The sequence below is a fragment of the Pseudorasbora parva genome, chromosome 6 (genome assembly GCF_024679245.1).
Source record: "Pseudorasbora parva isolate DD20220531a chromosome 6, ASM2467924v1, whole genome shotgun sequence".
Classification (NCBI taxonomy): Eukaryota; Metazoa; Chordata; class Actinopteri; order Cypriniformes; family Gobionidae; genus Pseudorasbora; species Pseudorasbora parva.
Genome location: NC_090177.1, coordinates 11553113 through 11569172, shown reverse-complemented (window position 1 = coordinate 11569172; position 16060 = coordinate 11553113). Strand labels below are relative to the sequence as shown.

General features: G+C 36.7%; 1 protein-coding gene across 2 annotated transcripts in view; it reads left to right on the top strand.

The window, feature by feature from the left end:
* The window catches only part of mical1 (microtubule associated monooxygenase, calponin and LIM domain containing 1), a 50976-nt gene that overhangs the window by 24506 nt on the left and 10410 nt on the right, over nt 1–16060 (top strand). Inside the window, exons 6-19 of one of the 2 annotated variants that reach the window (XM_067445623.1) lie at nt 119–274; nt 407–507; nt 843–1100; nt 2231–2346; nt 4419–4545; nt 4685–4769; nt 5082–5229; nt 6005–6201; nt 8343–8455; nt 8861–8941; nt 9820–10012; nt 10540–10610; nt 13682–14471; nt 14558–14673. In XM_067445623.1, coding sequence (XP_067301724.1) covers nt 119–274; nt 407–507; nt 843–1100; nt 2231–2346; nt 4419–4545; nt 4685–4769; nt 5082–5229; nt 6005–6201; nt 8343–8455; nt 8861–8941; nt 9820–10012; nt 10540–10610; nt 13682–14471; nt 14558–14673 — 2552 coding nt within the window. Of the gene's footprint in view, nt 1–118; nt 275–406; nt 508–842; nt 1101–2230; nt 2347–4418; nt 4546–4684; nt 4770–5081; nt 5230–6004; nt 6202–8342; nt 8456–8860; nt 8942–9819; nt 10013–10539; nt 10611–13681; nt 14472–14557; nt 14674–16060 lie in introns of those variants that run through there. The other variant, XR_010905296.1, reaches the window with a different exon arrangement.

Below are 16060 nucleotides of genomic sequence, written 5' to 3'. Positions count from 1 at the left end.
CATATTATTCATATTATTCACATTATTATTATTATTATTATTATTATTATTTTATTCAATAAATGTAAATATTTAGTTTAAAATTGAGTTTGTATTATTTTTTTGTGTGTGTCTTCAGGTTTTAAGATAAAGGAGCTCAGGGGAAAGTTGGCCATTGGTATCACTGCAAACTTTGTAAACCGGAATACTAGGCAAGAGGCTCAGGTGCAAGAAATCAGCGGCGTGGCCCGAATATACAACCAGAAATTCTTTCAAGCACTTCAGTCTGAGATTGGTACAGACTCACACACACACTTTTTACTTTCAAAACCATGTTTTTCCCTTTTGTCATATTTAGCTATCTATTGAGGACACTTTTGTTTCCAAAATGTAGTTAATCTGTCCAGTTGTTTGTTGTGTTTTTCAGGCGCTGATCTAGAGAACATTGTCTACTACAAAGATGATACTCACTATTTTGTAATGACTGCAAAAAAGGCGAGCTTGATAAAAAAAGGAGTTATAAAGCAGGTATATACACAGTGAGACACATTCAAAGACTTTGAGAATATCTCATAGAAAAGCTAAACAGAGCCTGGAAATGGTTGAAAAGAGGCCATGATTTTATCAACAGAAGTGTATGGTGATGCTTCAGGCACGTTTCAACTAATTTCCAGCTCACTACACTTACAAACATATCAATCATCACACTGTTGTCCAGCTATTCTTGTCCTCACTGTATTCTCACAGGAATAACTGCAAACAGTTGCTATTTGTGTTCTGATAGAAATGCAACCTGTATAATGTAGTACAAATGAAATGATGAAAGACTAACATTAAATAATCAAAAACTTTCTCATTCTCAGGACTTCTCTGATGTCGAACAGCTGCTCGCGTCTGCAAACGTCAACCAGGAGGCCCTTGAGAAGTACGCATACGACGCTGCCGACTTCTCCACAGATCACATGTTGCCTGACATGGAGTTTGCGAAGAACCACGCGGGCCGCCCTGACGTGGCCATGTTTGACTTCACCTCCATGCACAGGGCAGAGAATGCATCTTTGGTGAAGCAGAGGAAAGGGAAGAAACTGCTCATCGGATTGGTGGGAGACTCTCTAGTAGAGGTGGGTTATTAGCATACTGTATAAGTAAACCGGATCAGATGGCGTTAATTATTTATGACATTTATTTATTTTTTATTGTAATTAAAATTAATTAGTGTCCACAGTGGGATCTGCAGATATTAGCATTTTAATTTTCCATTTATATTTGGCAGATGCTTTTACACATTAGGGTACACTTTGAGGGGACCAAGAGAAACATGGTTATGTATTTCAGCTCCGCATCACTGGACATCAACCACATTACAAAGGCTAATACTTTCTATATACTGTCTACTTTCTTTGTATAACAGTTCTATCTAATAATTTATTAGACAGGTCTGTTAAACAGAATTGAAACTGAAAATTGGATCGTTACGTGCTCAGACTCTGGCGTTCTCAGCGCCGTTAAAATAAATGTCCAAAAAAAACGAGCATGGCTTACGTCACTTCTGAGTCCTTACTGGCGGTGCGAATGCAACCAGGACAATGGCCACAGGGGAACATTTAGTTTTTGGGGAACTGCTCTGGTAGCTGGTTCCTATAACTGAGTTCCTAGAACTACCTGGTGTGAAAGGGGCTATTGTTATTATTAGTTACTGCTTCTACTGCAGTTCAAACCCATGACCTTGGCATTGCTAATACCATGCTCTGCTGTGTGTCTACTGTAATAATCAATAATACATTTATAATTAATAATAATTATAATGTTCAAGTAAAGTATAATGCAAGAATGAAGAGGTTCATTCTCATGTTATGAATCATGTTTGAGCTTCAGCAAGAACCAATGAGGTTCATTCTCATGTTATGAATCATGTTTGAGCTTCAGCAAGAACCAATGAGGTTCATTCTCATGTTATGAATCATGTTTGAGCTTCAGCAAGAACCAATGAGGTTCATTCTCATGTTATGAATCATGTTTGAGCTTCAGCAAGAACCAATGAGGTTCATTCTCATGTTATGAATCATGTTTGAGCTTCAGCAAGAACCAATGAGGTTCATTCTCATGTTACGCAGCACATTTGGGTTTCCGCAACATGTGTTTTTCTCACACATCACGCAGGTTCAGTTGAGCTTTTGTTTACAACAACTGATGTGTGAGTTGATAAATGTAATTTATATTATTTATTAATTTCATATTTATTTTATTGCAGCCATTTTGGCCTCTTGGCACTGGCATTGCTCGTGGTTTCCTGGCTGCATTTGACACGGCGTGGATGGTCAGGAGTTGGGGAAAAGGTATGCCACCCCTGGAGGTGCTGGCGGAGAGGTACAGAGTTTTTGTACAATTTATAATGTTACAAAAGATTTCCATTTGAAAATGAATGTTTTTTTTAAACTTTGTATTCATTAAAAAATGTATCATGATATCCATAAAATATTAAGCATTTCAACATTGATAATTATGAGAAATATTTCTTGAGCAGCAAATCCTTGAGCAGCAAATCAGGAAAGATGCTGAAAACAGCTTTGCCATGTCAAAAATAAATTATATTTTAAAACATTAACATTTTTATTTTAAATTGTTGTAATAATTCAGAAAATTGCTGATTTACTATATTTTTTATCAAATAAATGCAACCTTGGTAAATAGAAGAGACTTCTGTTAAAAACAAAGTTCTTACCATCACAAAACTTTGAATGGTAGTGTATGTACAGTATTGTTCAAAATAATAGCAGTACAATGTGACTAACCAGAATAATCAAGGTTTTTCGTATATATTTTTATTGCTACGGGGCAAACAAGTTACCAGTAGGTTCAGTAGATTCTCAGAAAACAAATGAGACCCAGCATTCATGATATGCACGCTCTTAAGGCTGTCCAATTGGGCAATTAGTTGAATTAGTTGAAAGGGGTGTGTTCAAAAAAATAGCAGTGTGGCATTCAATCACTGAGGTCATCAATTTTGTGAAGAAACAGGTGTGAATCAGGTGGCCCCTATTTAAGGATGAAGCCAACACTTGTTGAACATGCATTTGAAAGCTGAGGAAAATGGGTCGTTCAAGACATTGTTCAGAAGAACAGCGTACTTTGATTAAAAAGTTGATTAGAGAGGGGAAAACCTATAAAGAGGTGCAAAAAATGATAGGCTGTTCAGCTACAATGATCTCAAATGCCTTAAAATGGAGAGCAAAACCAGAGAGACGTGGAAGAAAACGGAAGACAACCATCAAAATGGATAGAAGAATAACCAGAATGGCAAAGGCTCAGCCAATGATCACCTCCAGGATGATCAAAGACAGTCTGGAGTTACCTGTAAGTACTGTGACAGTTAGAAGACGTCTGTGTGAAGCTAATCTATTTTCAAGAATCCCCCGCAAAGTCCCTCTGTTAAAAAAAAGGCATGTGCAGAAGAGGTTACAATTTGCCAAAGAACACATCAACTGGCCTAAAGAGAAATGGAGGAACATTTTGTGGACTGATGAGAGTAAAATTGTTCTTTTTGGGTCCAAGGGCCACAGGCAGTTTGTGAGACGACCCCCAAACTCTGAATTAAAGCCACAGTACACAGTGAAGACAGTGAAGCATGGAGGTGCAAGCATCATGATATGGGCATGTTTCTCCTACTATGGTGTTGGGCCTATTTATCGCATACCAGGGATCATGGATCAGTTTGCATATGTTAAAATACTTGAAGAGGTCATGTTGCCCTATGCTGAAGAGGACATGCCCTTGAAATGGTTGTTTCAACAAGACAATGACCCAAAACACACTAGTAAACGGCCAAAGTCTTGGCTCCAAACCAACAAAATTAATGTTATGGAGTGGCCAGCCCAATCTCCAGACCTTAATCCAATTGAGAACTTGTGGGGTGATATCAAAAATGCTGTTTCTGAAGCAAAACCAAGAAATGTGAATGAATTGTGGAATGTTGTTAAAGAATCATGGAGTGGAATAACAGCTGAGAGGTGCCACAAGTTGGTTGACTCCATGCCACACAGATGTCAAGCAGTTTTAAAAAACCGTGGTCATACAACTAAATATTAGTTTAGTGATTCACAGGATTGCTAAATCCCAGAAAAAAAAAATGTTTGTACAAAATAGTTTTGAGTTTGTACAGTCAAAGGTAGACACTGCTATTTTTTTGAACACACCCCTTTCAACTAATTGCCCAATTGCACAGCCTTAAGAGCGTGCATATCATGAATGCTGGGTCTTGTTTGTTTTCTGACAATCTACTGAACCTACTGGCAACTTGTTTGCCACGTAGCAATAAAAAATATACTAAGAACCTTGATTATTCTGGTTAGTCACATTGTACTGCTATTATTTTGAACAATACTGTATGTATAAATGATTGGAGTAGTGCAGTCGTACATTATCCTGTGTGTCTTCTACAGGGAGAGCATGTATCAATTACTCTCTCAGACGACTCCAGAAAACACCAGCAAGAACCACAATGCCTACAGCATCGATCCATCTACGCGTTACCCAAACATCAACCTGTCATCTATCCAACCCAGACAGGTTAAACACACTCCTATACACAGAATCCAAACACACATGCAAAAGCTGCTTGAAGTACCTAGCAATGATTAGTAATTAATGAAAGGGTTTTTATCATCAAAATGTTTTTTTCAAAAGTCTGTTTGTGTTCAATTTGAAGGTCAAGCGTCTGTATATAGTAGAGGATGATGAGAGTAAACCCATTAAACAGAAGAAGCCCATCATAAAAAATAAACCTAAGAAAGGTAAATGCCATACGACAGTTACTTTAACTTATATACGTATAACTTGTATATACACACATACCATTTTTTCTTAACCTTTTAATAATTCGAAATAAAGTGGGATACCATTGTTTTCAATAATACTGTTTATATGCATATGTTTACATATTAACGTTATGCATCTGTTAACCTGTCAAAAATGTGTTTTAGGCTTTGTAACCCTTTAAATAAACTGTTATTGTTAGATGTAAATGGGTCTATTGGTTTGTGTAAGGATGAAAATGCACAGCACAAACCTTACAGTGAAGCGATGGACTAAATGTGTGTGTTTAGACTCTATCAGACGTCTGGAGGAACTGCTGTCCTGGTGTCAGAAGAACACAGCGGGCTACGAGCATGTGAAGGTCAAAGATCTGAGCGAGTCCTGGAGGTCCGGGCTGGCTCTCTGTGCTCTCATCCACAACTTCAGACCTGAACTCATGTAAGACCACCTGACCATCAAGAAAACAGAGTATTAGCATAATTAATTAAACATGCAGAGCACAATTTTTGTTGTTATAAAGATTGTTGCTAGATACACTACCGTTCACAGTTTGAGTGCAGTACGATTTTTATTCAAAAAGGATGCATTAAATTGATAGTCAAAAGTATCCAGGTTTCAAATCTTTTTCCGTTTAACTTTAGTGTCTAAATTATATGTCGATACTTCAAATGTTGCAACAACAAAAAATAAACTTTGGAAACGCTTTTTTATAAAAGGGGCTTTAACGCAAATAAATGTGGTAAAAATAAATGCCAATATCATAAGGTTTTGTTTCAAAATGTCGGCAGCTCGTCAAAAATAAAAATGCGTCCGTCAAACAAAGGAAGGTGTTGGAGTTGAGAATACTGACAAAAAGAAAATTACATCTGTATCTAACTAATAAAAATTGAATGCCATACAATCTGATTTAATGGGCAGGATCTGGCTACTTGACAAATTAAAATATGAAGCAACACAACTGTAATTCATCATATTAGAATGATTATATCAGCTTTGATTACAGGAATAAATTACACTTTAAAATATTATAAAATATAGAAATGTTATTTAAAACAGTTCTTTTAATTAGCCTTGGTGAGCATTAGAGACTTCTTTCAAAAATGTTAAATTATCTTACTGACCACAAACTTTTGAACGGTAGTGTATAAATAGATGTAAATACACGTACAATAGATGCATATAAATATGATATGCATGATGTCCTCTCTTTCAGTAACATCTCTCGTCTAGATGAATATAATATCACTGCAAACAATAAGCTGGCCTTTGACATCATAGAGAAAGAGTTTGGCATCGTTCCCATCATGCGTGCCAGTGATATGACCGCTTGTGGTAAAATCGACCAGCTCTCAATGGTGGTCTACCTCACACAGATACGCAATGCTCTCACGGAGAACGATACACCAGCAGGTAATGATGGCCTGTCTTTGGAGGCATTCATAACTATGAAAGCCACTTTTAATGTCTGTTCAAAATATGTAACAATTTGTTGCCTTCATATACGACGCTTATACATGTACATTTTCAGCTTGGTTTTGTGACTCCCTCTCTTCTAGTGAAATCATTTAAAAAGGAAAGATAATGTAACATAAACGAAACTGACTGAACAATGCCACTGCTCAGCTATTTTATTAATTCACTCAAGACAATGTATATGCAAAATTAAATTACATGACCAGGGAAACATTTAACGTGGCGTAACACACATAACATTAAACATAAGAAGACGCTGCTTTGCTTGTCATCTCCCCTTTCTCCACCTTATTGCCGTTATTTATCTGCTGATTTCAATCAGTTAACTCTCAAATGATGAACTGGTGCATCAATCTAAGAGAAAAAGAGCATGTTTATGCGCTCTTAGAGACTACACCCCTGAACATAACAGGTTTCAATACATCATCTGTATGGACTAGAGAGTACAGTGCTACTGTCTCTTTAAGACCCCTTCCCAGCATGCACCGCTGTGAATGGGCAGTATTCTGCTGTAGTCTGTAGTCTGACAGCAGCGGCTGCAGCAGCAAATGCACTCAGCTGGGGAGATATCGGCTGCTCGCGGGCGATTCGGTGGGAGTGGATCTGAATCCAGCCTCGACACAAACTGCTCTATGAGACGTATGATAAAACGGCATCTGCAGAAGAGGAATCCCAGCCGTTAGGGGGCTTTAGGGAGCTGGATTTAACGTTTAGTTGTTGGATGCTGTGTTTGGGAGGGGATCTCACACAGATGTGCTCCAGGTTGAGCTGTCACTCACGCAGACTCTGGATGTGTGTATTCTGGGGAAGGGGGTGGGATCCTATACAGCTCATCTCTAACACGCCACTGCAAAGCGCATATTGAATGTGACGACTCTTATTTGTTCCAGTTTAAAGGGTAGGAGGATATTTTATTCTGTTTTGTTCTTTATTAGTGTAATGGTTATTTTTATATTTTATTTTAGTTTGCTTCCCTTGTTGTGTATTTGGTGAATTGCATCTAAAATGCATGGTTTATGTAAGGTTGTTCTGGATTATGATATAATAGATTGCATTTAAGAGATTATAACTGATCGTTTTCCCGTTCACTCGTTTGTGTAGTTTTTAAACTAGCATGTGTATATATATGTATGTATGTTACACACACACACACACACACAAACACACACGTGTGTATATATAAATATATACAGAGCTATATATATATATATATATGTATGTATGTATGTATGTATTTATATATATATATATATATATATATATATATATATATATATATATATATATATATATATATATATATATATATATATATACACACACATAAACATACACACAATTAATTTTCATAATTTTTTACAGTGTTTTCAGTGTTGATTTTTGTACATTTAATCCTTTTTATTTTTAAATTCAATTTATATTAAAATTAATTGAAAAAATATATATATATTTTATTTATTTTTATTTGAACCATATTTTAAGTACAATGCTTTTAAGGTTTTGCTGTAATATGGAAAGCTTAAATAATAGATCATGTGCTAACACTTTACAACGTTTCATTAGTTAACATTATTTAATGTATTAACTAACATTAACTAACAAATCATCTGTTACAGTATTTATTAATCTTTGTTAATGTTAGTTAACTAATCTTAAGATTACCTAATCTTAACAAATACAACTTTTGATTTAGTAAATGTTGAAATTAACGTTATTTAGATTAATAAATGCTGTAGCTGCAGTTAATGTTAACTAAAATAGTTAACTAATGAAACCTTATTGTAAAGTGTTACCGATCATGTTATAGGACAGATTAAGATGTTTTTGTTTGTTCATTTTTAGTGTTTTTAGTTTAGTTTTTTATATCCGTTTAACGTAAAAATGCTATATTATTCTCTTTGCTTCATTACCTTATTTTAATTTATGCATTTGTACTTTACTTTTAACACTGCGTGAGTAAACATGTAAACCAGTCTTCAAATATAAATGTGGAAACATTTCTTGGAGACTAGAATTATTCTCTAATCTATTTCTATTTATTTGCATCTCACTATTTCCATTCATCTTGTCTTCCTCAGAGCGCTACAACAGCCTCTCGCCCAAAACCAATAAGACCCTCTCGCTGTCCAGAACCCGCTCGGCTGTTTCCTTCCTCAACACGCTCAAGCGCGACTCCCTCCAAAGACGCAGGGTATGTAAACGCCTGCATGCTATCATGTAAAACAAACCCCCATTTTGTTTACAGTGTAGCAGTGGTGCCTGTTAAAGGTCATCTTTGGTGTATTGGGTTAAATAGAGCATGAACTTGTGTGCAATCTCTGTTGTGACAAACCATAACATTGAGGAAAACACTAAACGCCCCCGTTGGACACAGCTGTTGCCAAAGCCAAATGCTCCCAAGGTGCCGCCACAATGAGAAATTTAAACGAGTGAAAGCGAATAATAAAAGGACAAGACAAAGGGGATGCTAGTGTTTGCTTGCTGTCTGTTTGCAGTGCGGGATAATGGTGAAATCATTGTTTATTTTTGTTGATCTGCTGTCGCCCCATTACGTAACCTGAGCTGTAAATGAGATCATGTGACCCGTGTCTCTCAGGACCGACTGGCATCGGAGAAAGGACCAAGAAAGCAAAAGATGAAGGAGAAAGAGGAGGCGGCGGATGTGAAAGAGGAAAAAGTAAGTGTTGAAATCTAGTTCTTCAGTTAAATGGTACAACAGTGTTATTGTGACGCATTAAACACCTGCTTGGAGTGAAGACAGATCTGTTGTTATTTCTGTGTTTTATGGCAGTAAATGCAACAAGCGATAGATAGATAGATAGATAGATAGATAGATAGATAGATAGATAGATAGATAGATAGATAGATAGATAGATAGATAGATAGATAGATAGATAGATAGATAGATAGATAGATAGATAGATAGATAGATAGATAGATAGATAGATAGATAGATAGATAGATAGATAGATAGATAGATAGATAGACAGACCTGTAGATACAACACGGGTGGCTTGATTACATATCAGCCTTTTAAATAAAAAAATATTCAGTCAGGATCAGAAATTAGTCAGGGCTTTGGATAAAAATACCACTGAAAGTGTACAAAAAATTTGGACAAAATCACCCACAGTAGTGAACATAATTATATATATATATATATATAATATATATATATATATATATATATATATATATATATATATATATATATATATATATATATATATATATAATTTATATTATATTATATTATATTATATTATATTATATTATATTATATTAGTTAGTAGTGACCACAGGTGTATTGTTGCTGCGTTCCAGTTGTTGTTTTTTATGCCCTTCACTTGCCCACTTCCCTCCGTCTCGTTCACTCGGATGTGCGTCATTGCTTACGTTGCATGAGTGCCCGCTACTGGCGGAACAAAGCGATTCACAAAGTGAATTTCAGTTAATTAACTTAAAGTAAAATGTTGGCTCTATTTGTCAAGTCTTGTAATGCATTGCTCCATATTCATTATATGTGTAGGATCTTAAACCTTTTTTTATCTCCAGTCTGCTGCGCCTGTGGCACCCATGTCCTCATCAGAGACGTGTGGCAGTGAGCTCTGTTATTTCTGCAAGAAGCATCTGTATGTCCTGGAGAGAGGAAGCGCCGAGGGCAAGTTCTTCCATCGCAGTTGTTTCAGCTGTTATCACTGCGGCTCCACCCTGCGGCAGGGCGGATACACTTTCCACTTGGATACGGGTAAGCCCAGAGACCCTTGATATAACATAAACCTTCATACATATATATTTCATATATTATTATTTTTTATTTTAAATAAATTCGTTCCCTCGTTTAAATATAACTAAACCAACGAGGGAACAAATTATTACAATTTGTTTATTCATTGTCACTATATACTGTATTGAATTTTTCACTCTATACTATATCAAAGTCACGTGCAAAGCAGTTTAGCTTAGTATATCTTGATGTTATATAAAATATTACATAAGCTTCTACAGCTATTCATAACTTGTATAACACTGTAATAATATATTATGATTATCACAACACATGTAAATAACAGTCAGCCACCTCTGCACCCCTTAAAAAATGGAAGGCTTTTCTTCTCAGTTGGTCCACGATTCTTACATGATCTTGCTTTCCTTACAAGAAAAGTGGGGCTTGTTCAATAATTCACTGCTCGTTTGAAAAAATGCATGTGCATACATGTTACAGCCCTACATGTACAGCTGTCCCAGAGCATGTTGAATTTGATTTGTCTTCAGAGAGATTCTACTGTGAGCAGCACTCAGTGCCTGAGGAAGAAGAGGGTGATGAAGGTCACAGAGGCTCACAGGTATGAATCACATCAGAGCTAATGAGACGCTTGATTGCCTCCTATTTACTGTCGGATCTCTTGTGAGAGGATACTGGGAATGTTCATTATTTTTAGTGTCGATATTGCACTGAGGGTGTGGGTAGCGCAATAATTCCCATTAGCAAATCATTGTTCTGTAGTTCATGTACACAAAAATATAAATGAAATATGATTTATTGATACATGATACCATGAGAATATAGTATTGTAACACATTTTCATTTTGTTAGACCGATGGTCTTTTCTTCTTTGAGATATATTCAGCCATTTTGTTATGACGAGAAATAATGTGGGTCAGCTGCTGCATCAGGGAAAACATTTCCTTTCCTCTCTTGCTCTTGTGTAAAATAGTGTTTTACGCTGTGTGTGTGTGTGTTGGGGGGGTATTCTGAATGCTTGTGGTATTGGATTCCTAGTGGTTGTTCATAAGAATCCTCAGAGCTGATGCAGTTTTCTGTGAGCTGCTATTTTTTTTCTTCAGCTTTTCATTTTTGTGTTGCAATAGACCCTTTTACTGTTTGTATACAATGATGACGTAGCAACGTATGCGCGCGCATTTTGGCAACAAACTTTGGCGAGAATCAGCAGCATGTCAAGCTACGTGAGCGGATTAAGCAACACAAACCGAGAAAGTTATTTTAAAAAGTTGACTTTATCAAATGGTATTCGGCTACCAGATCCGTGTACTATAGTGGAGTGGATAGAAGATGTTAGCAGATGGCCAGATATAACTTAGTGGTCGGATATATACGTATTTAGTTGAGAAACCGAGCGTGTACACCCGAGACAAGCATATAAATCACTGGATGCTTATGAATACGTTGTCTGTGGGCATGTAAGTTACAGAATGTCCAATACAATTTTCTACATTTATTCTTATCCTTCACACAGACATACATTTATCATTTTCCTTACATTTTATGTTACTGATTCGTGTCGACACTTCTGTTTAAAGTTTAATTTTGTAATGCTATAACGTTAGTACTTTAATAGCAACTATGTTGCTTGCATACATTTCTCAGATGGTTATTTTGCAATTAAACTATTAATAAAATCATTACAAATGAAGTTGATAAGTACTGTGATTATTGATATGATAATCTGGGGGTGGGGGTACATTATACACACCAGTGGCAGCCAATGTTGGGAGGTTTATTATAAATAATTAAGTTTCAAGTGCAGTAAGTGTTTTACAAATGATTTTTTTTATGCGAGCATTTTTATGTCTTCGTTCCAATCAATGCATTTAATCGCCTGCGTACCGCCGGTTCTTCTGAAACGGCCGTGATCCTGTCAGAATTCTATAAAACTTAAGCCCATTGGTGGAATAGCGATTAGAGCAACCAAAAACGCAACAGCCAGATGCTGGGAATACATTTTGATGCTGGGAAACCGTTTTGATAAACTTTCGGAGTTGCTCACACGTTAGAACCACTAGGGAACAACACCACTTCCGTTGCCAAAATGCGCGCGCAACTCTTTGATCACGTGGGCTGTAAAAGGGTCTATAGGCATCCTATTCAGTTACCCAATCTAATGACAAGTAGTTTACTGTTTTAATACTACTCATTTTAAGCAAACATAATGCGTTGTACGCAAATGAAGATGATTGCTTAGACAACCCATGTAACATGCATTCTTGTATTTTTGTAGTCAAAATCGAATAATTTCATTAGGAATTTGTGTGTCCAGGAATTTAGCTTGGGGGCGAAAGATTTCCCCTCACAGATTTGAACATGTTGGCAGTTTATCTATAGGGATTGTAATCGTAAAACAGTTTAACACATTCCTCTGACTGATTCTGATACCTTAACCGTTTCAATAAAAAATAAATTTGGGTAGTATTTGTAAGGAATACATATCTGGAAAAAAGAAACTCGTATTTATTGCCAAATGATGTGATGGTTTCTAAATGCATTTAAAATTATTCTTACAAAATGTGTGTTTACATATATATTTAATTTTGCTTAATTTAATATTTATATTTTTTCAATTCTTATTAGCCTTTAGTATTTTTAGCAGTTTATGTGCTAAAGTATAAATTTCACACAAAACTCATAATATGATGAGTTATAATAATACTTGACCTGAAATGTAAATGAACTGTAGAAGAATATAATTTATGCTAATGCAGTCTATAGTACCCCTAGCGGTAGAATGCAACATGCACTACCCTTTAAAAGTTTGGGGTCAGTATTTTTGTTTTGTTTTGTTTTGTTTAAAGAAATTAATTATTTTCTTCAGTAACGGATGTATTAAATTGACCAAAAGTGACAGTAAAAATATTTATAATGTTACAAAAGATTTTCAAATAAATGTATTTCCTTTTAACTTTCTATTCATCAAAGAATCCTTAAAATATAATATGGTTGCCACAAAGATATGAAGCAGCACAACTATTTTTAACATTGATAATAATAAGAATATTAATGTTTGTACTATATTTTTAAGCAAACAAATGTAGCCTTGGTGAACAGAAGAGACTTATTTCAAAAATAATAAAGATGGATGAATAGATGGATGAGGGTGTGGAGGGATTAATAGATAGATGTGTGGGTGGGTGGGTGGATGGATGGATGGATGGATGGATGGATGGATTAATAGCTGGATGGATCGATCGACAAATAGATGGATGAGTGGATGGATTAATAGATGGATGAGTGGATGGGTAGATGGATGGATTAATAGATGGATGAGTGGATGGATGAGTGGATTATTGATTAATAGATTGGTGAGTGAATGGATGGATGAGTGGATGGATTAATAGATGGATGGGTGGATAGATTAATAGATGGATAAGTGGATGGATGTATGAGTGGATAAATAGATGGATGAGGGGATGATGGATGGATTAATTGATGGATGAGTGGATGATGGATGGATTAATAAATGGATGAGTGGATGGATGGACGGATGGATAGATAGATTTTAAATTTTAGTTTATATGAATTAAACAAGCTAGCATTTGTGTTCACAAATTTACAGGTCTATCTCAGAATATATCTCAGGCCCAAAATATAACAATAATGCCATGTTTTTCTGTTTTGTAGAATCATGTTGAGAATAGTCACAATAAAGAGGATGATAAGGAGAATACACAAAATGGCGAACCTATAGAGATGGCATCCCCGCCTCCACATGTCTCTGTAAGACGAAAGGGCTCCTATAAGATATCTGTTGACCCTGACTTTGAAGAATCGAACGAGTGCCCTACTCCCACAGAGCAAGATGACCAACAGTCATCTGATCCTATGGAACCTCATGAACCGCATACAGCCTCAGAACTCAATCCAGAGAGCACAAGCATTGAGAGCCAACAAAATGACATCAGTGCGTCCATTCCAGTGCCAGCTCCTCGAGGTTCCAGAGCTCCCCTGTACCCTCCGCTTCCAAAACCTCGCACTGTCCATAACGTGGTGCCCGAACCCTCAAATATCCCAGAGGATTCAGAGCAGAACCCAGGGGAAACTCATAAAGACCTCATTGCGGACTCCAAACCCAAACCGTCCCTGCGCAAGCTTCAGCTGAGCGAAGAGGAAAAAGCTGACCTTCTCAGCCAGGATTCGGACTCTGAGACGCCTGCATCGTCTTCGGCTGCCTCCACCTCCTCTTCCTCCAAGCAGCATGAAGCAGGAGACGAGGAAGGATACTGGAGCGGCGGCATCGCTACACGCAAGAGCTTGCAAAACCATCTTAACCGTCGCTGCGTGAGAAGGAAGAGCGAACCTCCGCCCACCACTCAATCGCAGCACGGAAAGATGCGCTCCAAGTTTTCCCCATGGAATCTGTCTTCACCACGGCTACAGCAGCGCTTCAGTGTCCTCAGAGTTGCACCTTCAGGTTGAAAGCCCAATTTTTTAGCACTTCTTTAGAAACATCTTTAGGTTAAATTTAGTAGCTGATTTTAGTGTCAATTCCCTCATCAGAACTAGCTCAACCGGACCATTATATATCAGAAGATGAGAATGAAGAAGGTGTTGATGATGACGAAGAAGAGGACGAAGAGGATCTTCAAGCAGAAGACCATTTTTTGGATTGCAAGGTGGGAATATCTTCAAATTAGTTTTATTCTGAGACTGAGACAGAAGACCACATTTCCATCCATGCCATATTTTACAGAGGAGTATAGTTATTTTTGATGGTGCTTGATTTGGCTAATTGGGATGGATTTTTTTTGGGTGGTGGGGGGGGTAAAAATTAGGATTGTGATTAATCCTAGCAACTAGCTAGTCAATAGTTTCTGTTGCAACATTGAGTTCCTCTAGGCTATCAGTAATGCTGAGGAGATGGAACTGATGAGGAAGATTATGTACAAAGCAATCTTTTGTCGCAACGGTTATAGTCCTGCCATATTTGAATTGAGGGGACTGCTTCTCAGCCTTAGCTAAATTAAGTATACATGATACTAGGGAATGATCTGAGATGTCATCACTCTGCTGGAGAATATCAACGGTATCAACATTTAGACCATGTGACATTATTAGATCTAAAGTATGATTACAGCGATGAGTGGGTCCTGATGCGTGTTGTCTAACTCCAATAGAGTTTAGAATGTCTCTAAATGCCAATCCCAATATGTCTTTTTCATTGTCTACATGGAAATTAAAATCACCAACAGTTAGTACTTTATCTGCAGCCAGTACTAACTCTGATAGAAAATCAGCAAATTCTTTAATAAAGTCTGTATTGTGCCCTGGTGGCCTGGTGGCCTGTATAAAGTAGCCAACACATGTCAAACGGGATTTATCATTTACACTACACAACGTTACATAAAGCACCAAAACTTCAAAGGAATTATATTTGAAACTAGACTTCTGAGTAATACTAAAGATATTATTATAAATTACAGCAACACCTCCCCCTTTACCTTTCAGACGTGGCTCGTGTTTATAATCTTGGGGGGTTGACTCAAATGAATGTAGTCGTCAGGTTTTAGCCAGGTTTCTGTCAAACACAGCACATCTAGGTTATGATCTATAATCATATCATTAACAATAAGTGCTTTTGGAGAAAGGGATCGAATATATTTAACAACCCGATCTTTAGAGTTTGTTCATATGTATTATATCAGTTGTTTATTTGTTAGACATCCATTAAATTTTTACTGTTGAATGGTTTTGATGTTTTTTTTTTGTATTTACTAATTCTGGGAAAAGACAGAGTCTCTGTGATAATATCTGGTTGAAAGAGTCTCTATGTGCCTGGATTTAGCGGACTCTGGTGACGTGAGACAGAAAGTCGACGGTTGGTTTAGCCAGTTTGTCTGCTTCCTGACATGGGCCCAAATGAGTCAAGGTTTAGCTCTAAGACTATGTGCGAAATTACTAGAGAAAAGAGCAGCACCAGCCCAGGAGGGATGAATGCCGTATTTATCTTCAGCAGATCAGGTCTGCCCCAAAAACTTTTCCAATTGTATATGAACCCTATGT